This window comes from Drosophila erecta, unplaced genomic scaffold, assembly GCF_003286155.1.
Source record: "Drosophila erecta strain 14021-0224.00,06,07 unplaced genomic scaffold, DereRS2 tig00000126-arrow-pilon, whole genome shotgun sequence".
Lineage (NCBI taxonomy): Eukaryota > Metazoa > Arthropoda > Insecta > Diptera > Drosophilidae > Drosophila > Drosophila erecta.
Window position 1 is genome coordinate 10,194,174 of NW_020825209.1, and position 24,213 is coordinate 10,218,386.

At 43.2% G+C, this 24,213-nt stretch overlaps 2 protein-coding genes across 2 annotated transcripts in view; both read right to left on the reverse strand.

Annotated features, from left to right (window-relative positions):
- The window catches only part of LOC6550597 (zwei Ig domain protein zig-8), a 63,015-nt gene extending 48,591 nt beyond the window's left edge, over positions 1-14,424 (reverse strand). Inside the window, exon 1 of the mRNA XM_001978138.3 lies at positions 14,352-14,424. The gene's annotated coding sequence lies outside the window, so the exon portion shown is untranslated. The remainder of the gene's footprint in view (positions 1-14,351) is intronic.
- A 7,307-nt stretch (positions 14,425-21,731) lies between these two features.
- Positions 21,732-22,713, reverse strand: LOC6550598 (transcription factor BTF3 homolog 4). Its single transcript, XM_001978139.3, has one exon. It carries the CDS (start codon positions 22,576-22,578, stop codon positions 21,790-21,792), a length of 789 nt encoding a protein of 262 aa, XP_001978175.1. The 5' UTR covers positions 22,579-22,713; the 3' UTR covers positions 21,732-21,789.
- Between the last annotated feature and the right edge of the window lie 1,500 nt (positions 22,714-24,213).

Sequence of the window (24,213 nt, forward strand, 5' to 3'; positions counted from 1 at the left end):
TGCCATTTAATTCGCCCTCCTGCAGGTCACAAAAACGCCACCCAAAAAGACAGCGTAGTTTCGCACATGCATTGCATACTTTGCGGCGCACTTGGTTTATGATTATTCAGGAGGAGGGAAAAGGATATGTGAAAAGATGCACCCGGCACTCGAGGAAGTTGTAAGCGAGTTACAGCCAGAAGAAGCTGGGGAAAGTAAGACTCTGGTGATGTGAAAGTTTAAGGATGCCAGTATGCTCATTGCCTTAAGAAGGATAAGAGCCTTATGAGGCAGTGCAGCTCCTTATTCGGGCAGAAAGTGTCTTGAGTCAATTGGATTATGCGAATTATGCGAATTATGCGAATTAAACGAACAAAAATTCGCATTTTGTGGGACTTAGTTTGAAAGTTACCTATGTCTGAGGCCACAGGACACTTCTCGAGTCCTAGATGTCCCACTTAATTGTAGTCCTTGTTGCTAGCTGGTGTCCTTTTACAGTTGTCTGCATCTGGGGGTATGTAAGTCAAGTGCTTGTCGTTAAGCTGAATTTGATTGTTTCTGTTGCTCGGGGAGCTCGCTTGGCCAACTGAAGGCGAAATCACGCTGAAAGCCCAGGTGTTTTTGGGGCAGGCGGGGCTGTTGGGGGGTAAGTGCAATGCAAGCGACTTTCTTATACTTCGCCTTTTGTTTTTGCCCACAGTTGACCGGGACAAATATAAAAAAAAAGAAGTGAAAAGTGAAAAAAAACATAATAGAGACCAACCAAGTACACGCGACGCCTTTTGTGTGTTGAGTTTTCTTCTGCCAATTGCATGTGCGAGGAAAATGGCAGAAACGTTCAGGGCGTTCGAGGTGGGCGGTGGGTGAGCTGGAGGCGTGGCATGTATACGACAGTTCAGTTTATTATGTCAGGGGAGCGACAAAATAGAAGGGAGTGCAACTGCGACTGGGAGTGGCAGACTGAATAGTGTTTAGCTGTCGACTAAAAAAGACATTTTCCTGCTCACTTTGCGGTTAAGCACACAATACCCGAACCTCTGTCCCCTTTCCATTTTTTTTGTCAGGCTGATCCCAAAAACCACCCACAATCCCGCAATCCCACCATACCCGCTTTCGAAACGAGAAAACGCATTTTATGGCATTCAAATCGTAATGATTTTGCGCTTTTCACCATGTTCTTTCCCTAACAATTCTCCACAAATGTGCGGCCAAGTTGGCAGAAAATTGCACTTGCTGCACTTGTGTGTGTGCGTGTATGGGTGTGTGTGTGTGACTGCGTGTCATTGGATTTTCATTTGGTGCGCGCCTGGAAAATCTCAAAGGCAGCTACAATGAGCAAGGGAGCATGGCGATGACTAGGATGCGGATGACGAGGACGGACATCAGCAGTTGCCTCATCATTGTGTTCGCAGCACACAAATGCCGGACGGATGGATGGAGGGATGGACAACTGGCTAACAGGCGAAAGGGAGCTGGCTAAGGAGCATAGCATCGGTGGAGCAGACATCCAGGGGCTCAAATCGAGCTGGCATTCATAGCCCACTGATAAATAGACTGTTTAGCCGACTCCTGACCAGCACTCATATCCCCAATCCGGTTCCGCAGAGAAGTCTCTCTGCGTCGTGTAATGCATATCCAATTAAAATGTTAAGCCCAATGGCTTCCAATTCGACTTCAGCAGAAAAGCGAAGCCAGCAGAAATGAGTAATGAAAAGACTAGCTCCTAATGATGGACTTATAGGGCTACCGAAAATGGATATTCGCTTTAAGTTCACAACCAACTATTGCATTGACCGAATTGTCTGAAATGAAATATTTGCTTTATACTGTATAACAATAAGAAATAAATGCGCCAAATAAACAGATGTGGTATATTCCATTTCGTGGATCAAATGATTACTTATTCAATTGAATAATTCAACAAGAAAAATAAACCATAATTTGAAAATCATTTACAGCCCAGCCAGATGCTATACGCAAATTGAAATAAACTGAAAACTAAAACATTTCGACGCCCAACTGGGAAATTGGAAATGCAATTTCCCATTCTGCGTATGAACAATTTTCATTATTGCGTAAGCGGATCTCTTGCTTATAAACAGCTAAGCGAAAATGTGAAAATCAAAGTTGAAGATATTAAATAAGGCTCCACTCACTCTGATTTAATTATACTCTACCGAATATTCGGCATCGAAACAGCATCTTTTTCGCCGTGAGCATTATTTGTTTAGTGATTATTAAGCAGCAACCAATTTTCCGCCTTAATACATTTTGCTGAACTACTCTGCATCAATTTGAGCTGCTCGGGAATAAAGATAAGGCCCGGCTCATATTGTCTTAGACAATATGACAATATAGCCTATTATATATAGTACATCCTATTCCATTCGCATAACGCCCATCTATCTCTTTGTGTGCATATGCAAATTACTCGCACATATTTATTCTCACACACACACGCACACACGTGTACTCTGGCATATAAAGTGGCATTTTTGCAAATGATGGAACCGGGCTTAATGTGGGGAAAAATCAAAATAGTCAGGCAAGCGGGAAGAATATAAGACAAGGACACAAAGCCTTTTGTGTGCCACAATAAACTATTTTTTATTGCCGTTGGAAGAGATGGGACAGCTGTGTAGGCTGGGATTTTGAGGGGTTGGGGGTGGATTGGGCGGATTGGAGGAAAGGTGCTGTCCGTTTGTCCGTTTGTCCGCCTTTTCTGCCACTCCCCCCTGTACCCCCCTATTCGTTTTCCCACCCCAGAGTTCGTTTCTCTCGCTGCGTTGTCGACCGCATAAAAGTTTTTCAATTAAGTGCCATGCCCTACTTTGGACTTTTTGCTGAAGCCAACCCACACACACACACCCGCACCCGCACTCGCACTCACACCCACACACATACACACTCGGCGAACAGGACACTCACACATACAGACGAACACACACGCGCGGCATTGCTGCATGCATAATGCGACTGCTAAAAGCGTCGCCAGCATCGCCGTCGTTACCGTTACCGTCGCTGCGTAAGTGGAACGCACGTTCAGAAATCCAGCCACCCACTTTCCAATTCCATTGCCACATCTTTCCCACTCCGAATTCCAGGACAGCAAGTCGCTCGGATTGTAGATTCAATTTCCATGAAAATAACCCAAGGCGCTGTGAATGTATTAATAGTATCATAAACAATCGGGTTGCCCGCTTATAGCAAGAATATATAAACAGAAAGCCCCGAACTCATAAAAAAAACCTGGCCAAATTAATGTTTTAAAACGCAGCGCCACCTACTTACTTAATAATTTTAAGTCTTATTTGGTTAAGGTAATATTTTAACAGCTTTCCTCCCCATTTAAGCCCTTTACGCAGGTGACGCGGTTTCCAATTCAGAAGTGCTGTATGAAAAAAGGGGGAAGCAGGAAGGACATTGGAAAAAATTGGCAAAAAAATGTGCAACTTCGGTTATAATATGCGTAAAGAGAGTGGCGACAAAGGAGGCGAGGGGCAGCAGGGACTTTGACTGTATGATAAAATGGAATACAAAAAACGAGCACCTTTTTGCTGCAACTGAGCAATTTTCATTAAACACGGAGAAAAGCGGATACAAGGCGAAGAGGTTCCAGTTGATGATGAAGTCGAACAAGAACAAACGAGATGGGACAATTTTGAGCAACTGCAAAACAAATACGTGACATATGCGTAGCCTCAACTCAGCTCACTCACACAGACACTCACGCACACAGGAGCACATCAAACATTTTTTCACAATCATTTTAATCAAGTCGAGTTTAATCAGTCGAGTTTTCCGACTATCAGATACCCGTTACTCAGCTATTGGAAGCGCAAACGAACTTGGAACTTCAGCTTTGGGGCATTTTTTAATTTTTTTGAATTTCTACATTAGAAAAATGACAAAAATATTAAAAAAAAAATAATTTCTAAATTTGAATGTAGATTTTTAGAGAATTGCGCCAGAAACATTTAGACGTATGCCACTTCAAAATCCGATGAAGATAAGTTGAGTTATGGAGTTTGGAACTTCAGCCTTGGACCATTTCTTCATTTTTTTTAATTTCAACATCATAACATCAGAAAAATGACAAAAATATTAAAAAAAAAATAACTTCTAAATTTGAATGCAAGTTTTAGAGAATCGTGCCAGAAACATTTAGACGTATGCCACTTCAAAATCCGATGAAGATAAGTTGAGTTATGGAGTTTGGAACTTCAGCCTTGGACCATTTTTTCATTTTTTTGAATTTCAACAACATAACATCAGAAAAATGACAAAAATATTAAAAAAAAAATTATTTCTAAATTTGAATGCAGGATTTTAGAGAATCGTGCCAGAAACATTTAGACGTATGCCACTTAAAAATCCGATGAAGATAGGTTGAGTTATGGAGTTTGGAACTTCAGCCTTGGACCATTTTTTCATTTTTTTGAATTTCAACATCATAACATCAGAAAAATGACAAAAATTAAAAAAAAAAAATTATTTCTAAATTTGAATGCAGAGTTTTAGAGAATCGTGCCAGAAACATTTAGACGTATGCCACTTCAAAATCCGATCACCCTTTTACTCTACGAGGAACGGGTATAACAAGATATAATATATACCTTGCATACTTGTCAACGAATCTAGAATATACTCTACGAGTAACGTGTATAAATATCTTAAATGTAATTTGAACTTTAATAAAAGTGGTTTATAATCTCATTAATCTCTTATTATAAATCTCAGCAAAAGTACGCAATAATCATAAACACAACAAAAATAATGAGAGGCGTAACGAAGGATTTTATATCCCTGAAGGATAAGAAGCTTCTGAAAATAGTTCTTAATAAAAATCCAAATGCCTGAATGTTTCTCTAACAGCAAGCCACAACCATCTTATAAAATATTACAAAATAATTGCTTCCATAAGGCGGCAAGCTTTCTTAATAATGAAAACATAAGTTGGCCAATGAAATAATTAAATTCAATATTAAAGTACCATGCAAATTTATTCTATACAAGTAATTTCCCTGAATTTTGCAGTTAACCCCAAAAACTTTTCGGTTAGGTTTTTCGTTCAGGAGTTGTTCTTTTTTTCTCTATTGCCCGAACTTTTTGTTTTGATTTTGGTTTTTGTCTTTGAATCTTCCTGATGCTACACTTTTCTCTCTGTCTTGGGTTATTTTGTTGTATTTAATTTAGCCAACGCTTGAACTTTAATCAGTAAACATAACGTGCACGCATTCTGTGGTCTACTCCGAGCTTCCAGAAGCAGTAACAACACCCCTCCGAAGCTGGAGCCACATCCACATCCACATTCCGACTCCCAACTCCCCACTCCCAAACCCATTGGTTCGCTGCAGGCAGTCAAACAAGGACAGCAGCCACAATCAACTTCAATAACTTAGACACACACGCAGGAAGGAAGAAAGGAAGCAGGGAGTGGATCCTGCAGGAGGTGGAGGAGCAGGACTAGGACTAGGAGTTCCTGTCCCCTGGCATGCATGTTTATATTAGTTACGGGCCACAACAACTAAATGGGAGTGGAAAACTTTGGCAGGCAACTCCGAGGGAAGACTTGATTTAAGTTCAGTCAAACACGGTGAAAACTGTTGCCGGCTCTGATTGACTAACAACTGATTGGGAAGCGTAAAAAAGGGGCTCCGTTTCCTGGCCAACACACATGCAGAGTGTCCTTGAGCCTGCCACGTGAAATGATTGAAGCACACGCACAAAGGATTGCGGCGCTTGAAACAGAAACATCTTCTTGGGCACCACAGCACAGCACTTGGCTCTCTAACCGAAATCCATTCAGCAAACTAAACCAAACCAATTTGAAGTGAAAACCTCAATTCAGAACTCACACACACACACGCACTTGCCAACATCCTTACATCCCAGCCCATCCTTTAGCCATTGATTATAATACGCGCCGGCTCTTAGTCTTTCATCAAGTTTTGCCAGCTCTTGCGGTCGGGAAGTGAATGTGAATGTGAATGTGGAAGTGGAAGTGGAAGTGGAAAGTGTTCGACGAATCCTGAAGTCGACGTCTTACATGCAAATTTGATTTAACCCGCACAAAGTGGAATAATAAATACAAATCTCAAACACGATCTATTGGGAAAACTCTTTAGGAAAGCCAGCCACACAGAAAACAACGCGGGCTCATCGTACACAACAAAAAAAAGTGCTTAAAAATTACTTTCTTTATCAATAAATAATGCAGTAAATAAAACGTAATCCCCTGATCTTGTAAAAAGTACTTTTTAATAATTAAAATCTAAATGAATATTTACAATGAATATTCATGCTCTTTATTAATAAAATTGAACACAAAAAAACAAAAACCCAAAAGGAAGCGCGCAATTAATTAGTTTTGCCTAACATATTTTTAATTTAAAGACCTTTGCCAGTTTTCTTTGTTTTGTCTAGTGAATTAGCAAACATTTTATTTGCTCTGCACCGCTTTTACTTCCTGATACGTGTGTCCTAAAAATGATGGAAATTTTCACGTCAGTTTAATGCGAATACCTGTGATATTACTTTGCTGCCCTTCCATTCCTTTCTTTCGCTCCTGCGAAAGGAATATCCATCATTGGAGGGCATTGCAGAGCCGTGGCTGCAAACATTTATGTATATATCCCATATTCCAGTTTGTTTCTGTATAGAAATTTGATTTTCATAAGCTGACTCACGTGCCACGTCAAATGGCTTATGGATGTGTGCGGGTTTGTCGATTTTGCCTTACCATCCTGGCACGCACGCCCGCATATGCCGCGAGATTGAGTTGGATCCTGGATTCAGGACTCAGGACTCAGGATTCAGGACTCAGGATTCAGGACTCGGGATTTCGGGCATCGGGAATCGGGATGCTGGGCTCGGTACTTGCGGGGTGGCCACGCATGAATTAAGCCAAAGATATGTTTGACAGGCAATATTTTCTATACCTAGACACGTCCTCGCACCCACACACACACACACATTTGCCGAGGGCACGTAATGCATTTGCATGACGCCAGAGCAGGAGCTTAAAATTATGCAGCATGCTTTTAGGGGCAACGGGACATGCTTTTAGTGTCGAAGCTGGCCAAAAGGGTACGGAAACAGGTGCGTAATAGCACGGCAAATAAAGTATCCGCACTCGAGACTTAAGAATGTGAATGTGCCCGGGCAGCAATAGATGCAGCATGCATATGCATTCGCAACACCGATGGGGATTCAGTTGTCCGAGTGGCGGACTTATCACTCACTTAAACACAAGCCCCCGCCCCGCCCCCTTCCACTCACTCAGCAAACAAACACCCAAGCCCATTTTTGCCACATTTCCCCAATAGGTAAGCAACTAATCTATATATGCTCGTGCATGTATTTTCCACATTCAGGTGACAATTCCCGAGCTGAATGCATGCGCACATGCGAATTTAAATGTAGAACGTCTGCCTGCGGGCTGGCAATTTAATTAAGTCTCAAAAAATAGCGCTGCGAGTACTGAAAATATGACAGTTTATGATGAGTGCAATTTCAATTAAAAAACGCCATTTCCAACCAGCCAGCAAGCGCCGCCGCGAATGTATTCTATTTTCGCATGCATTCACATTTTTCACAACCACCCACCGAATTCGATTTTAATTTTCTTTCGGTGGCCGCCGTGTTTTTGGTGGCACACTGCCAAAGGATATTTTAATCCTATACAAAAAGCGAAATGGGGGCGTTGCGATTTTATGCCGTGGCAGGCAGCTCAATTAACTGACATTAAGTGACTGGGCGGGGAAATCTTTGTCGGCATTGAAATCCAATGCGTGGCACATGGCGAAATAAAGTCGCGAAAAGGAAGATCTCAACTTACATTACCTAAGAACATTTCAGTACTGTGCACCACTAAGTTGGTGCCTCAATAATTAGCAACATAAAAGATACATTCAATACTTTTGTAGTCATATTTTCTATATTAATGTTGAAAATCAAAATTAGCTTTGATTTGTAGGGAACTTGTTGTCTCCAAAGGTTTGGGCTACGCATTTTTCAGCGTGTAGCACCACTGGCACCACCGCACCACCCGCATCGCACCACCGCACCACCGCAAGGAAACCCAGCGAAGTGACAGCACAAGTGACATTTCAATGATTTCGCTGTCAGTCAGTCAGTCAGTCAGTCAGTCTGTCGCCCTGTCCTCTCCGTCTGTCATTCAGGCACTCAGTGTCTCAGTGTCTGAAGAATTCGGGGTCCTGCGGCTGTGTGGCTGTGTGGGCGGGGGCGTGGCAGGAGGAGTGGGTGGGTGGGGGGCAGGGGGAGGGCTGAGACAAACGGCTGTCACGCAATGGCGGCTCAAAACAACAACTAAACTCGAATTGAAGGGAGCTGCGGCAAAAGTGCTAACCACAGCAGAACTGCGGGGCAAGAAAGCCATCAAACGGCTGTCGAAATGGCAAACGTTGTCTTTATCAGTTTCCAAAAAGGCAGCAGAGGCGAAAATAAAACAAATAGATGCTCGTACAGCGACCGCTTTTGGCTCTGCTATTCTGGCCCAAACAGGCAAAAACTTTTCTGACATGAACAAAAAATGGTTTCTGGACCAGACCAGCTTTGGCAATTAGTGCTTATTCGCAAGGTCCACATTAAATATTGAAATACACACTATTTATATCAATTGATATATACGCGTATGTATATAGAGATTTATAGATGCATGTACTACATATTGCCGCAGCAGGTGGATATGTGCTTCCTCAATATGCTAATTAGTCATTGAGTGGCTTTGATCCCCTGTAAGCGGCTTGTATCGCGTGTCAGCTCGTGTATCACTCGATGCAGGGAAAATCCCTGGGAAATGTATAGAAAATGTATTAAAAACTAATTAGAAAACAGCCTGGGGCGTGGCTATGGGTTTCTCATTACAGCCATCGGCCAGGTGAATGTTTTAGTTGAGTTCAATAATTATGGTAGGAAACTGAAGTTGCGCCCAAGTTCGTCCTTCGCCCCTTTTTCCCTTGTCCTTAGTACTTGTATTAATCAACTCGAGTCTCCAGTGAGGGCAGCAAAAGGAGTCGATATTGACGCTATTTAAAACTATCTGCTTTTCCATTTTTAATTGTATTAGTTTTCAGCTCAACATTTAATTATAAATGCCTGAATGCAATTTTTTGCTGTTAGGATTCATTTCTTAACAAAGTTCTGAGTTTTTAAATTATTAAAAGTATTGCCTGCATCTCCAGTAAAATTTGTTACCTTTACCACGAAATTCCCCAGATTTTGGTATTTTCATAAGAGCTAGAAGCGTGCTTAAGCTTCTTAAGAAAACGTATTAAACCTATAGGTATTCTACAGTAAGCTATGTTTTTATGCAGATTTAATAGCTCACCTTACGTGGTCATGCAACTATGTTTCTTATACATTTATGAATATAAACAAGCCATATTTGTTCAATGGCTGTGAAACGTAGAAGTTTCGTCCGAGGGCCTTAATAAGTTGATTACTTTCGACTCAACTGGAGCATATAAAACTAGTGCAAAAGTTTGGCCTTTGCTCCATGCACCCCACTTCATCTGGAGTCCTTCTGTTCCCCAGTTTCCATTTCAATCATCTTTAGTTGACGCCTTCTGATTTGTCTTATGCAGACTACACACACGCACCCAGCTTAAGGACATCTTGGCTAATAGGCGACGGGCAAGGACGAGACACACATACGCCCCCTGTTGCCGAGTTTGTCTTTCGAGTTGTGCACTTTCGTTTAATAGACACTCTTCACTTGGTGCCATCCGGCATCCGCCTTTCGGCTCGATCTCCTCCTGCTGGCAGTGCCCGGCCATATTTTAACTTAATTAACTTGCAACTATTTAAGTGAACAACACAAGTGGCTCGTTTTCGTGTCCATCGCCCGCCCCTTGCTCGCCCAAGGATTTTTCTCATTTCTGGCTGTGCTGGAAATCTGGTTCTCCAGGTCGCCTGCTCCTTGGCACACTCAATGACTACAAATTGCGGTCATCAGAGGAAGCGGTGTAAGGTGTTGCAGGTGGAGCAGAGCCGCCGGAATTAAAGGTAGAAATAGGAAATAGGAGATTTCGTTTGTCACGTTCCAATGGGGAGAACCTGAGAACAGGAGCAAGTAGAAAGTAGAAAGCTGAGATGGCGAACTCGGAGAGGAGGCGGTGGTAAGGCCATCAGGGCTATGTTCTATGGAGCCAAGGCACGTATGGCGGCGGTGCCACTCCCCCTCTTCCCCGCTCCCCGCTTCCCCATTTACCCCGCCCATCCGCCTTTCCACAAGTCTTCCGCCCGTCTTGCCCTTTTCGACTGGCGATTGCCACTGCGATTTGTATAAAATTACAATTTCATTTGAAGCCAGAGCCCGTGAATTGAGGTCGATAGAAGGCCTCTATCTTTGGCTGTCTCTCTCTCTCTATCTATCTATCTATCTCTCTCTCTGTCGCTGCTGCTATTGCCATCTCTTTTCCTGCCAGTGGCTTCTGCTTTTGTAGTATTTATGGCTGGTGAGTGGAGCACATAAGCTATTTGGGTATCTTAAAGCACTAAATCTGTACCCAAAACATATATTTACCTGCCCCTTGGACATGAGATATTTTTAACTATTGAATAGAGCTCCTATTTTCTTCTTTCTCCTACTGAATATTCCCAATATTTTTATTCCCATATAATGCCAGAAGGGAGCATCGCGCCGTCGATCATCGCAAAACGACAAAATTAACAGATTTTCATTTCCTTAAGCGCTGATTTTGCTCCGATTCGGCCAGCGGGTGCAGATGCAGTGACTCAAGTCGAATCCGCAGCTCATTATGCCACTGGCAGCCGACTTCCCCCCCGTCCATCCCTTGGCATTGTCAATTGCAATTCTCTTAATTAGTTTCTGATGCTGGTGCGTTTCTCTGTTTTCACTACTTGGCTGGGGTCCTTGAGTTCCCAGAATGCCAGGATCCCTGAGTCTCGGTGCCCTGGATGTCCTTCTGCTGTTTTTGGCATTTTCGTTCGACTTTCGGACAGTCGCTGATGTAATTTTCTGCTTGTTACGTTTCATTCGCTCTTTTTCTCATTTTATTTTATTTTATTTCACCATTTTCTGCTACGAAGGCAGAAGGAAGATGGAGTTTGTTTTGGTTGCTAGGAATTTATTCAAATTGGAATTTAATTGAAATGTTTGTCATTTGGAAGTATTCCCACACACCCACAGTGCCAGTGCCACATGCACTAGCATACACATGTATAAGCGAGTATTTCCCGCACACGGATGTATAGATATAGATGTACTATATGTATCTATAGACACTTACATCTCTCGCTTTTGACTTTTTCCAATTCGTTGCGGTTCCCAGTTTTCCCCGTCTTAAATTGTTCTTTGCGGTCTGTTTATTTATTCTGCGGCTTACTTTTCCCACAGCTCGCACAGAGCGAGTAATTCTGGAATTTTAAGAATTTTACGAATTTTCACTTGAAAATACATATATCTGTAAAATACACAGTTCCCTTTCCCCAAATAAAAACTTTTCCTACTTCTGCAGTGTGGCGTACTAGCGAAAGGATATTCCTTTGGGGTTTGCTTGTCAATGTCTTCCAACTAACTATTTGAAATAAAAGTCACATACTTATCGAATTTAGCTCCCATGCTCCTTGGCAATTAAATAACTCTGTACGGAAACATATTGAAATTACATTTAAAATTGCTGTTAGTTTTGATTTTAATTTTCGTTCAGCTTAGTTAAGTTCAGCTTGGAAATTAGATATTACTCTACTGAAAAAGGGCAATACAATTTTGTAATTTACATGCATATATATTTTTTTTTTTGGTTTTGCTTTCTCATATCCGTTCAGGACATGTGTTTCATTTTGTAAGTAGGAAGTGCGAAAATCGTATGGTTAACAATGATACGATGCCAGGAAAATCGGATGGAAAACGGGCAAAATGTGCTGGCAAAAAGGGGGGAGTGTATAGAGGGGGAGAGTTCGCAGAGTGATGGTGAATCACAATATGCTATAACAGATGCAAAAAAGGGGGAATAAATATTTTGCCAGCAATCACAACAATAACAACTGAGTGTTCGACGCAGTTTTCTAGCCTAAGGCTAGTAGTAGTTGCTATTTTTGTTGTTTTAGTCCCTCTTTTTCAGCCTGTAAAACCAATTTGCCAAAAACCCGAACAACAGCAGCATTGCAAAATGTTATAAACTGGCCAAAAAAGGAGCATGGGAAATGCAACAGCAAAAGCAACAGCAACAGCAACACAAATGCACAATGCACGCCAACACAAACGGCAACAAAAATTGGCATTTGCAAAATTTGTATTTTTTTTTCTTGCCTACCAAATATATGTACAAACATACACATTCATATGTATGTATACCACCCAAAGAAGAGCCACCAGTGAACGCTGGGCGTATGAAACATTTTTATAGCAAGCTCAGCTAACGAAATTGAGCTGCCGCAATGCCCACAGAAATATAGAGTGGCATGACCCAGTGAAACCAGCACCCACAGCCCACAGCCCACATGCCCCTCTCTGTGGCGATTTTGGCCCACCGGCTATGCACCACCCACTCGAAAAGCACCCAGCGCCAAGCTTTCGCAGCATAAACCAAAAATGCAGTCAATACAAATATAAATAACTGGCAGGGGCAAACAATCAAAAGCATTTTAACCATCCTCGCTGAAGAGCCACTCCCTCCGCCCTCCGCCCACCGCCCACCGCCCACTCGAGTACACACACAAATATTATAAGCACACAGAATACAAGCAAACACCCACACACACCCACACGCATACATGCACGCACACATCGCGTGTACGTGTGGCTGTGTGTAATATATGGAAACGAATTTTCGGCGTGATTGCATCGCGGATACACGGCGTATACGTAATGCATTTGTAAAATATAAAATGCATCATGCACCTTGCAATTTTGCAGCGGGCAGCCTTAATGAACATGCAAAGGACCTGGAACCTTTGGCTCAATGGAAAATTCTGTGGTGGCCAAATTGGTTGTGTTTTTTTCATTTTTGGTTCTGGGTGCGACTTGTTGAAAATGCAATCTGATTCATAGCCGCACCCAACGGCGACCTTTATTCCATCAAAATAGAAATGAAAACGAATTCGGCTATCGAGCAACGGCTTCTGTTCATAAAAATGTTTGCTCATTTCATCAGCAAATGTCTGGGAAGGGCAGGGAAGGGGCTGGAAAATTTTTGGGCCCCGAGAAATCAAATCAGCGCAGTCAGGCACGTTTCCACGGGCCATTAGCCATTAGCCGTCTCCGTTTGTCCCACCAGCCACGCCTCCGTTCGCTGGGCAAAAGGGCAACTCCACATTTTGGCATTTTTGGGGAAAAACCCACGAAAAACCCACGAAAAACCCACGGAAAAACCCATGGAAAAGCGAGGAAAACCCCATCCAACACGTTCGCCTGTTTGTTTAAATTTGCAGAAGCTGAGAGCCGCGCGATCATTTGGCCATTTCGGTTTTGTGTACTTTATGCCTTCTCCACGTGCCCAAACTGCTTTGCCCAAAAATTGAAAAACCTGGTAATAATATTGTGGTAATATCATTTCGCAATTTAGTTTTGCCCACAGACACGAATTCTCGCACAACAATAGTAGCTAACCAAAAAACTAATTTCATCTATACGTACGTATTGTACACATACATGCGCGTATGTATGTGTCTGATGAGTTTGCTGCAATATTCGGTGGAGAAAATTCGGTCAGCATTGGCTAAATTGCAAATTAAATTATTGCGCACAGAGCGAGCCACTTCATTGCATTCCGAATCCACAGCTCAGTTGGCTCAGCACAAAAATATGAAAATAAATATTAGTACTGAGATCTTACAATTTTCCACAGCATTAAATTTCACTTAGCATACAGCAGGTAAAGGAGACGAGCGCAAACGGCGAGCGGCAAAATAGTTTCCCCATCGCGAAGTGCAGCTCGTTAAGCGTCTGAATCTCGACCAGCGCCCCTGACAGACGCTACAGATAGTTGGCCAGGCTGAAGGATCAAGGATGCGGGGCGCAAGGCGGGCAAAAATTGGGCAGAAGTTCATGGAGCTGTGCGAATACACACTCTCGAAAGTGCAGGTGAATACTCATTTATGCAAGCTATTCACTCTACTCACATTAGCTGCAAATTAGCTAAAATTCTGGCTGTTTGATATTATAGCCGCCTACGAACTGATTTATCCAAGCAGGTCACGAAATAGAGGGTGCCACTGAGCGCAAAGTAAGGGTATAGCCACTTCGATCTGGCCAACCACCTCTTGGCCAACTGAAATAAGTGGCTTAGCTGGAGCATCGCTGAAGTGCACGACAGTTTTGTGGGGCCTTAAGTGGTCGGATGGCCAAGGTGGCCGCACCACGAAAGTTTCGAGGCTACATTTACCTTTTGTGTTAATTCCGGTTGCAGTTACCTTGGCGTCTTGCTCTCGTCCTTCCCTCGCGGTATTTTTTTGATTTTTTGTGCCTGCAAATGGAAGATGGGAAAACAGAAATCAAATATTTGCCATATTAGCTTTTTTATGTTCACCCAGAGAGGGCGCCACTTTGAGTGGCTGGTGGTGGGCTAAAAAACTCATTAAGAACGTGCACATTAAAGACATTGCAAATGATATTTACATATTTTATTTCACAGCGCTTTTATTTACGCAGCATTCCAAATAGAAACAGGGGCCTTTCATTAACATTCGGCTATTTGTGTGTCATCAGATGAACCGACCAGGGATGTAATTATTCTTTAGGCCCTAAGAAAAAGCCGTAAACAAATTTTTGGCGCTGTCTAAAGTCCCCGGGGATGAATTCATTTCAAGACGTTTCCTTATCTTCCTTTTTTCCAACTTCTCCTGGGCAGGTGCTCTTCGCTCCTGGTCCCAGCTACATCAGACACATAAACGCACCTTATATATAATATATACGTACATATATCTGCCTTGCAAAGTGTGCTTGTACATTCAAAATATCTCTGCAGATCTGTTGTTCTTCCTCGTTGGTTGCGACATTGTTGCTTGTTGGCTTGTTGCAGCCGAGAGATAACAGCAGCTCATGGGCGGAGTGGTGCTGGTGTGATGTCCTTACCAGGATACCCAGCCACCTGGGAGCCGAGGACAATATACAATACAGATCCTATCGCCGACTGCGGAGCGGGAAGCGGCGAGGAGGTTCATTGGGTGACGATGACAGCAAATTGCATTAAATGAACTAGAAGAATGCCTCCAGGCGAGACTGATTGGAGACCTGCCGAGCCATTCAAATGTAAAACAGTAAGTGAGCAGAAGAAGGCTCTTGCTCACTGCGATGCTCCTGGGACAAGGATAAAAGGAGTTCTGCGAACATCTGAAGACATCTGCCAGACAAAACGCAATCGCTTTCGGGGTGAATGCTAACTAGTTGGGACTGCCTACTCAACGAGTAATTAGGGTCCTGCCGTTTTCCTCTTTACTTATCTCGTTCGATTGCGAGTTGTATGGAAGAACAGCGTTCCATATTTGGCTAAATATACCTAATGCAAACGGACTTTAATCCAAAAGTTCGATATTATCATCATAAAAAAATACGTACAGCTAATAAAACAACTGATTTAGGCAGCTTATTGCCACTGCTAACGAGTGATAAAGTAATTTGTTATTAATTTTTCGAATTTTTTCAACATCATTTGCAAGAAATTAACATTTTTAAGTTGGAATGCAGATAGACTGGAAACTGAATAAGGAGCTCAGCAAGGCTTAGACGAAAAGTGCGGAAAACGACTCTTAGAAAGTAAATGTATTTCCATTTTTTGTTATATGAACTTCACCTGAATAAATAAATTGATTAAAGAATTGGTATTAATACACAGCTAACTATATCCAAGCCTTCGAATAGGGGTAAACCGCACCACCCGACGGAAATCTGAAACAAATCGTAAACAGATGAAACCGATTTTATGAGTTTCCCGGGGAAAGTGAGACTGCCGTTTTATTCGACACTTGGCTGCCGGGCAACCACAATGTTTTCCTCGGCAACTAAGCAAGTGCTGGGCCAAGTAAATGTGCTCCGAAAGCCATCCGTAATATCCATCTGCCATCTTCACTACCCACATATGAGCCCAAGTCAACTCAACGAAATCCTATCTGAAGGACCCCGCCCAGACATTAACCGCAACATTTTCGTCCTGTCAGCAAATTTCGGGAGCAAACATCGTTTATACTCGCACTTCTGCAATGGTCATGCTCCAGAATCCAGAATCCTGAATCCAGAACCGAGAACCGAGAACCGAGAACCCATTCAGCCCGCAAATTGTCACTGCTGCTGGCTAATCAATTCTTGGGCTTCAGTTTCAGACTCCGGAGCAACCAGTTTTTGGCATTGGAGCTCAGCCTGTGGTTTGCCTTCGTATTTGATTTAGAAATTTGCAGGTAATGAAGCTGTTTAATGTCCTCGCCAGAAGCGGAGGAGGCGTCAGCGGTGAGAGTCCTGCGGCTAGCCAGTATCAACTTAGTTGGACCTTTCCGTTTCAGCCGGAGCAACTGTGTGGAACGAAGAAAATTGCGGTTTGGAGGAACCACTTCCATGATCCTGGCAGTGCTTCTCCTGGCCAATGATGTCATAAGTAGCGATGGTGCCCATAAACTAACGCAGCATACCATATCTCCTTGGGTTCTGCGTTTCAAATGCGGTGCGGTGTTGTGTCACTCACATGCCAGCGTCTTCAGCTGGGGACGCCCTTCTTGTTGATTAAATTTTAAAGACAATTTTCCGATTGAGCGAGCCCAAAGCAATTATCCTTTTCCACTCGCAAGACGGGAAATCGCCGAGTTGCTCGGCTTACTCGCCGAAATTTGATACGCCAATTGTCATTGTGTGTGTGCGCGTGAGTGTGTGTGTGAGGGACTTGCAACTGGCAACTTTCGCCTCGAATTCATTTGCAATTAAACGCATAAACATTTTAATTATGCCAAAGCTTCGTCCGGGAAAGTTTTAACCCCCCTCCACCGCCGCCTTCTTTGTTTGCCAAGTTTTTGGCGCACATGCATAATGAAAACTTTCCACGGCATTGTCAGTGCAAGGCTAAAGTCGACTGAGCAAAAGTCTGGCTATCAATTTGTTTGTTTGGCCTTTTGTCGGTGGGTGGTGGGCGTTGGGCGTAGGGCGGCGTGGCACATGCTGTACAGGTGGGGCTACTAAGCCGCAGCAGCTTAGGCAGCAGCTTAATGAATTTACATAACGCACACACAAATCAAAAGCCAAAAAGGAAACGGGTGGAGGGAGACCCATCCACATTGAGAACTCAACTTTTGCCACCGCAAGAGGGCTAATCAGCTTGGGGAGAAAGTTTGGGGCGAAATTATGCGAGTTTTCTGTTATTAAAAGGCAACCTTAGAATTCAAAGCCTTAGAAAAATACGCAATAAATAAAAATCAAATACCAACGTGAACGAACAGGAAATAAATGAGAAACTTTTCTTAGTCCAAGAGCGAGGCATTCATCAATGACAAACTCGTGGCAGGATCAAGCTGCTGCCTTCAATTGATGACAATGAGCAGCGAAATTGAATTGAAAATTAATGTTAAAATTAAAATGAAAAATGGTGGATATCGAAGAAGAGAGTAGCATACAGTAGTGGCAGGCGGCATACACGCAGCCCGACTGAGTTGACATATTTTCATTAGGAGACGCGAAATCAATTGGGAAACTGCTCGTATATTTTCCATAGCACACTTATGTGGGTAGGCAATTATTTACTGGAATCAACTACCTTAGGGCGTCGGTGATATATGAAGAGTCAGTCGTCAGCCAATTATTAGCTGACCCCAACAGCCAACAGCAGACAATTGGCCAACATTTTAGTGGACGGAAATGGGCAAGGTGTGTGTTCTCCAGCCCGTCGGACCTTGGCAATAAAATTAAAAGTCGCAACCGCCGAAAAGGACCTCTTTGCGAAGGGAAATGGCAAAGGTTTTTCTTCCACTGCTATTTATGGTCATGTGTTTTTCGTGTGAGTGAATGTGTGTATGTGGGTATGTGTGTGTGCTCACTCACACATGCCCGGCTAAAAGTTAAATTTATTGCCCCAACTCCTCACCCTTTTTTCAGGGTATATATCTCGTGTTTGTCTTGCGCTTTTGTTTTCGCCTCGCTTCTTTTCTTCTTTTCTTGGTTTCTTGATTCTGTTTTTCCACTCCGGTACAGATTTTCCCCAAAAAAATTTTAAAAAAAGGAGCAAACCCCACCCCTTCAGCGCCTTACTTCTGCCACTGCATTTATTTCACTTGATTTTCAAACAAAATTTATAAGTTGCGCGTCGCGTCGTTTATTTTGTTTTAATAGCAAAGCAATTTCAAATATAAAGACATTACCCAGCGGAACGAGAACGTGTTCTTGCATTCGAGTGTATGTGTGTGTGTGTGAGTGTGAGTGTGTGTGAGTATGCCCAACCGAGGGTTGCCAAGGCCTGAAAGCATCCTGCAGTATAGTATTTTTGGGCCAGGTTAGCTCGTTTCGCAGACACTGGAGGCAAAAGTTAAGCAAAGAATTTTGGCAAGGACAAGGAATGTGAATTTGGCATTGGGATAGGGGGCTTGGAAAAAGGAACAAGCGATGCAGAAGAACTCTGCTGAGAACTCTTTTCGAAAGCGAATCGAAAATATTGATATAAGAGCCCCTTAAAATAGATTACAATAATTGAAGAGCACCGAGGGCGAACTTTTACCCCTCCTGCTATTGTAAACATCTCGCCAGCTGCTGACCGCGTCACCTACTTGGATATTGTGAGAAGCGCGGAGAAGGGCGCAGTTCATAATTGCCGTTTCAAGAGCATCGCAGTTCTTAGTTCGCAATTGTTCTTCGACCAGAGTTAAGGCAAAGCAAATCAAATTGAATCGAATCGAATCCTTGCTGTGTGCAAGGACTTCTTTTGAATCCTGGCTGCGATACGTGCGTATAGTGTGACCAGCTGTTGTCCTCGCAAAAGCTCGATAACAATCGCAAATGGCTTGTTACAATAACTACAGGCTGCGTCTTTGGCGAATGGGACCTTATCAGTTACGGCAAAGTCAATTTAGGGGGCCAACACATGTCCGGGTTCGCACGATTCGATATTAATAAACACTTAAGCCGAGAGTTGGGTACAGGGATAGTCGACCGCAATACAATGTCCTCGAATCGGTTTGCCCAGGATGTGGCCATATGCCCGGGCGACACATGTGACTTAAAATGAATGGCATCGTTTGCGGATGACAAGCGAAGACCACGACCAAGGAGCCATCAGGAAAAGCCAGAGGAGGGGAAATTTTGTTGCCAGATATTAAATTCACGCTGCCTGCCAGACAGCTACCAAATAATGCGTATTTCATTGGAGTCCAAACAAAAGTGGCGACAATATACCCGTATGCACACCGCCCACAACACTCTGGAATCGATTCCAGTTGATGTTTTGGATAGGTCTATTTTTCACTCAGCCTAATGAGATGTTCTTATGGCCCATTCATCTTCATCCATCTTCCATTCGCCGCATCAACTGGATAGGGCACTCTTTTATGAATTATGTTAGATAATGTTCGACAATAGTCATCAAATCGAAATGACAACCTTCATAAGCGCCACTATTCCCAGAGTTCATCAAGAACAAAGAGAGAAAACGCGGGGGATATAATCCAAATACCATTTGAACGTCTTTCCATTGCTTCTTTTTTGTTTTTTTCATTTCTTTCTTTTGTTTGAAGAACACTCACATTACATACCAAGGTAAAGTTAGCCACTTGGTGGAATGGCATCAGCTAAGACTTTCCGAGAGAATCAAGTACCTTTTGGACACCAGTGAAATCCAACAATAAGCTCTTGGAAGCTCCAGTTCAGACCAACAGAAATGCTATATACCATAAAAATATCAAATAAAAATGACTGGACATTTTTAAGCTGTCATCATTTTCTATGGGTCTCTACGTTTTTATACTTCTGTTTTGCTGGCTTGTCTGAATGTTCTTTTAAAAACCCATCAAGGACGAGGAGCTGCTATGTGAAATGTAAAGTTTTCGTTCGAATTATTAATATTATTGAAATCGAAATAATATTTATTGAAATCACATATGTACATACGAGTATGTATAATGAAGGGGAAGATCTTGCAGAATTTGTTTGAAAGACTGAACCGAGCTGCTCAAAATTCAAATTTCTTAAAATTTAAATTTTCTAGGTAATACGAAAACAATAACGAGACTCTCCACTTCGCCCATGTAATCCCACCTTTTTGGACCTGTGAGGCCCACAGTTGGCAGTCGTACAATGTGCGGATTAATCACTGCTAGCCGCAGCCAATTAGTTCTTAACAAAGCGTATGCATTGTGGGGAATCTTTTGGGAAATTAAAGTGCAGCTGCCCCTTCCACGTCCGGAAAGGGGATATCAGTACTGTCTGTCGACAGCCCATAAGCCCGCCCCGATTTGGCCCGATTCCCCGATTGGGGGAACTGGGTACCAGTTTTGCCAGAGTGCTGGCTCCCAGTTGGCATGAAGGCCATCCATTGTTGACCCGAGAGCAAAGGGGGAATAGCAAACGCAAAACAAAAGCAAAAACGGGAGCGAGAGCAAGAGCTTGGTTGCTGATCATGGGGGATGTGGATACCAACAGGGGTGCAAAATTAATTATACACGCATGCATAGACAAAGGATAAGAGGGAGCAGGAGCAGGAAAAGGAGCAGGAAAAGGAGCTGTGGCAGGACTCTGCTCCAGAGGGAGGACACCTCATAATAATCACTGGTGGCATGTGCTAATACGATAATGGGCAACCAGTTGGCAGATTCCACATCCCTCTGGGATGTTTTCCCGTTTTTTCCTCTTTCGCTATCTGTTTTATTACCTTTTTGCTATTTATTTATTACCACTAAGAACACACACCATACACCATACGCCATACGCCATACACCATACATCTATACATACATACAATACACACATGCCACGTTCCACATATTCAGCACATCCGGCACGCCCCCTCGTGGGGGCCGCCCCCCTCACACGCAGCAACACCATCTCAGTTTGAGGCTCCATAAACAAATATATTAAATTTTAATGCCTAATTTATGTGCAGATTAATTTCGTACATTTTTCGAGACGCAGATTAGTTTTCGCCGCCCTCCCCCTTCCGCCAGCAAACGAAAGTAGGGGCGTGGCATTTCCGCTAAGACGTTTGCTAAATGAATTTTGCGTGGATTTCTTGTTTAATGCGATCAAGAAATGCGGCACGAAAAGCATTCGGAATATCAAATGTCTTTATCTATAGGCTTGCAAGAATATTATTAACCGCATTTAATATCAGATCAGCATTTAAATAAAACATAACTCAAATTTGAATCATTAAAGCGCCGTTATTAAAAGTCTGAAAATTCAAAATATCTTCATCAACACTAAAACACAATCGGTTGAAATCGGTTAAGAAAATCAATACAAAAGAAAAACACGAATATTTGCTTGTAAGTGGCCGATTGAAATGATTTATTAATTTGAAGGAACGATTTTTGGCTTTTGCGCCCTGTTTTGTGACTTATAACACTAACAGTGTTTTAGCTGATTAATCATTCTTTGGCCATTTCTCTAAATGAGCTTGACAACTCTAGCGAATACTGTGTGAAAGAGGACAACAAAAAATGACTGACAAAAACGTAACGCAACGCAAGTCGTTACGTAGCAACGTGAGAAACGTAAGAAAGCATGTTATTGTAAGTTGCACATAGAATGCCAATTTTAGGTACAATGTATGTTTTATTACGAGTCCCAAATAAATGTTGAGATAATGCATTTTATTTATCATATTGGTAAAAAGGAAGCAAGGTATGTGAATGTAGAGATGTCTAATCCTCGTCCTCGAAGACACGATCGCGAGAAGTCCTCGGATTGGGCTGCTCCGCCTGGGAATCATAGCCATCGGAGTAGAAAGATAGATTGTTCCACTCCTTGTCGTCGCTTTCATTCTTGCTGTCGGAATCGTCGTCCAAGCTACCCAATGAATCTTCGTCGCCGACGATGATCTTATAGACATCAGAAGCACCCAATGCCACCTCGTCATTATTGGAATCGTCAGCATCTTCGGAAGAGTTCTGTATTGATTCAGCAACGCTTAGCTTCGGCTCCGAATCCCCGCCAGCCATGGGATCCTGATCCTTCAGCTCGGATGATGCCTTATTCTCTTCAGCGAGCATCATTTGGAACTTCTTGTTGCGCAAACGAAAGCGAATGCGTGGCTTCTTGGGCTTCTTGGCCTTCTGGGCCACCACATTGTCGGACTCCTGCGATTCTGGCTTATCGGCAGAATCCGCTTCCAAATTGGATGCCTTGGCCACTTTCAGTGGACCAGCTGGTGACGACTTGCGCACAAGCTCGCCGGTAATCACGAACAAGTTACTGGAAGTGGTGCCCTGAACCTTGGGCACGGCTATCACCAGCTCACTGGAGTCGGTAAACTCGATGGCCACCTCCTGGATCCCGTTGACCTGGGTCAACGGTAACTTGGCCAAAGTGGTCTGCAGACGCTTCTCATCGACCGCAGCCGAAGATGGGACGTTCTTGTGCTTGCGGCGCACCGATCCCCTGCCACCGATGCGCACCGCCTCCTCCACTTTCTTCAGCTTGTTCGCGTCCATTGCTTCGTTTGGAATACCTGGCCACTTGGAGGTGTAGTGTGTTAAAAAAAATGTTGCCTAACTTTTCACCTTCGAAAAATTAGCAAGTAGTTTGTAGTAGTAGTGATATCAGCTCGGAGATGTGAATCAACTGAAGTCCTCACGGCAAATCAGAAAGAGGCCTGGTAGACTGCAAAGTCATTGCCTTCCTCTCAGTTTTCTTTTTTGACATTTGACAGTAGCAAAAAAGGGTTGCTAAGGTTCTGATGTCTGCAAATTGCAGCCCTAGCTAGACTCCAATATGATCTTATGATGCTCGGCTGGCGTAATAAGTATTAGTTCTTCTAATGCATATTATTTTGCAATTTGCGACACTGGAAACTGCTAGCTTCAGCAGATAATACTAATATAATAATATTAATTGCTTATTTATTTATAATAATTATAGTATTCAGTTTTTAATTGCGATGATAGCTTTTGCGATAAGTGCAGCAATCTAAAAAATGCCAATGAACTATCGATATACATAGTTTCGATCCCTTGGTCACACTAGTCGCGTATTTGCACGAAATTAACCTACTAAAAGGCTTTTAATAATTGCGAGAATCCATTTGTGGCCAGCGCTAAACAAAAGTTTGGCCAGTTCACAGTGAAGCCAGTGATGGACGACCGACGACCGGAAGAAATACAACTGGAGAGCAGGTCAGTGAAAAAAAATGCCCATGCAGTGGGCCGCTTTTGGCGCCATTCCTGGCCAGAAATCCATGGCCAGTGTTGACCAAACAAAGTCGCTGTGGCCGCTTGTTCATCATTTCGCTGCTGGGCTGATTAAATTGCCAGAATTTCACTGCCATGGCTGTCAGTTTGTTGTTCCTCCCGCTGATGTTGTTGCTGCTGTTGTTGTGGCCTCGTAAACATTTCAGTGCAATAAACGTTTATTTGATTTTATTTGTTTTAATGCGGCGAGACGACCTCAAGCCCAGGCCCAGGCCCAAACCCAAACCCAAACCCAAACCAAACCGAAACCCAGAGGAAACCTAACCAAAGCATTTCAGAACGCCTCTTAACTGGGCTCAGTTTTGGTTCAGCTCGGCTCGGCTCAGCGTTTCAGCCAATTGCCGGTGGCTGTTTGCTTGGCGCAGTGGAATGTTTTTTTCGCAGTCACTGTGGCCGCGTAAAGAGCTCGCGGCGTTTTCCTCCTGCTGCTCATTTGTGTGTGTGTGGTTGTGTGGGTGTTGCAAGGTGGCGGTGGGGCGTGTATCTGTGCAAGGATACCCTTTTCCGCCTTTTCTTTTTGGCACCAAAGCCGCACAGTTGTCAATAGCAAAAGAGACAGAGAGAGAGAGAGAGAGAGAGGGGGGGTGGGGGAAAACTTTAACTTTGTTGCTGCACTTTTCGCTGAAATGTGAAATGAGAAAGTGGAAAAGTGGGAGGTCCTGTGGCTCGGGGGCGGCTCAGTAGCAAAAACAAGAATGCGGTCATTGTTACGTTTATAAACAGCATAAGAGAGCGGTCCACACACACACACACACATAGAGGCACACACACACACACACATGCGAGCAAACACATACTGACCGCATTACCAACTGCCAAACTGACCGGCAAAAAGGTGAATGGTCCAAATGGAGGATGGGCCGCAGCTCAGCCTCAGCA

What these genes read in the sequence shown, in the direction of transcription:
- LOC6550598 (XM_001978139.3), bottom strand. Translation starts at nt 22,578, where the DNA reads ATGGACGCGAACAAGCTGAAGAAAGTGGAGGAGGCGGTGCGCATCGGT.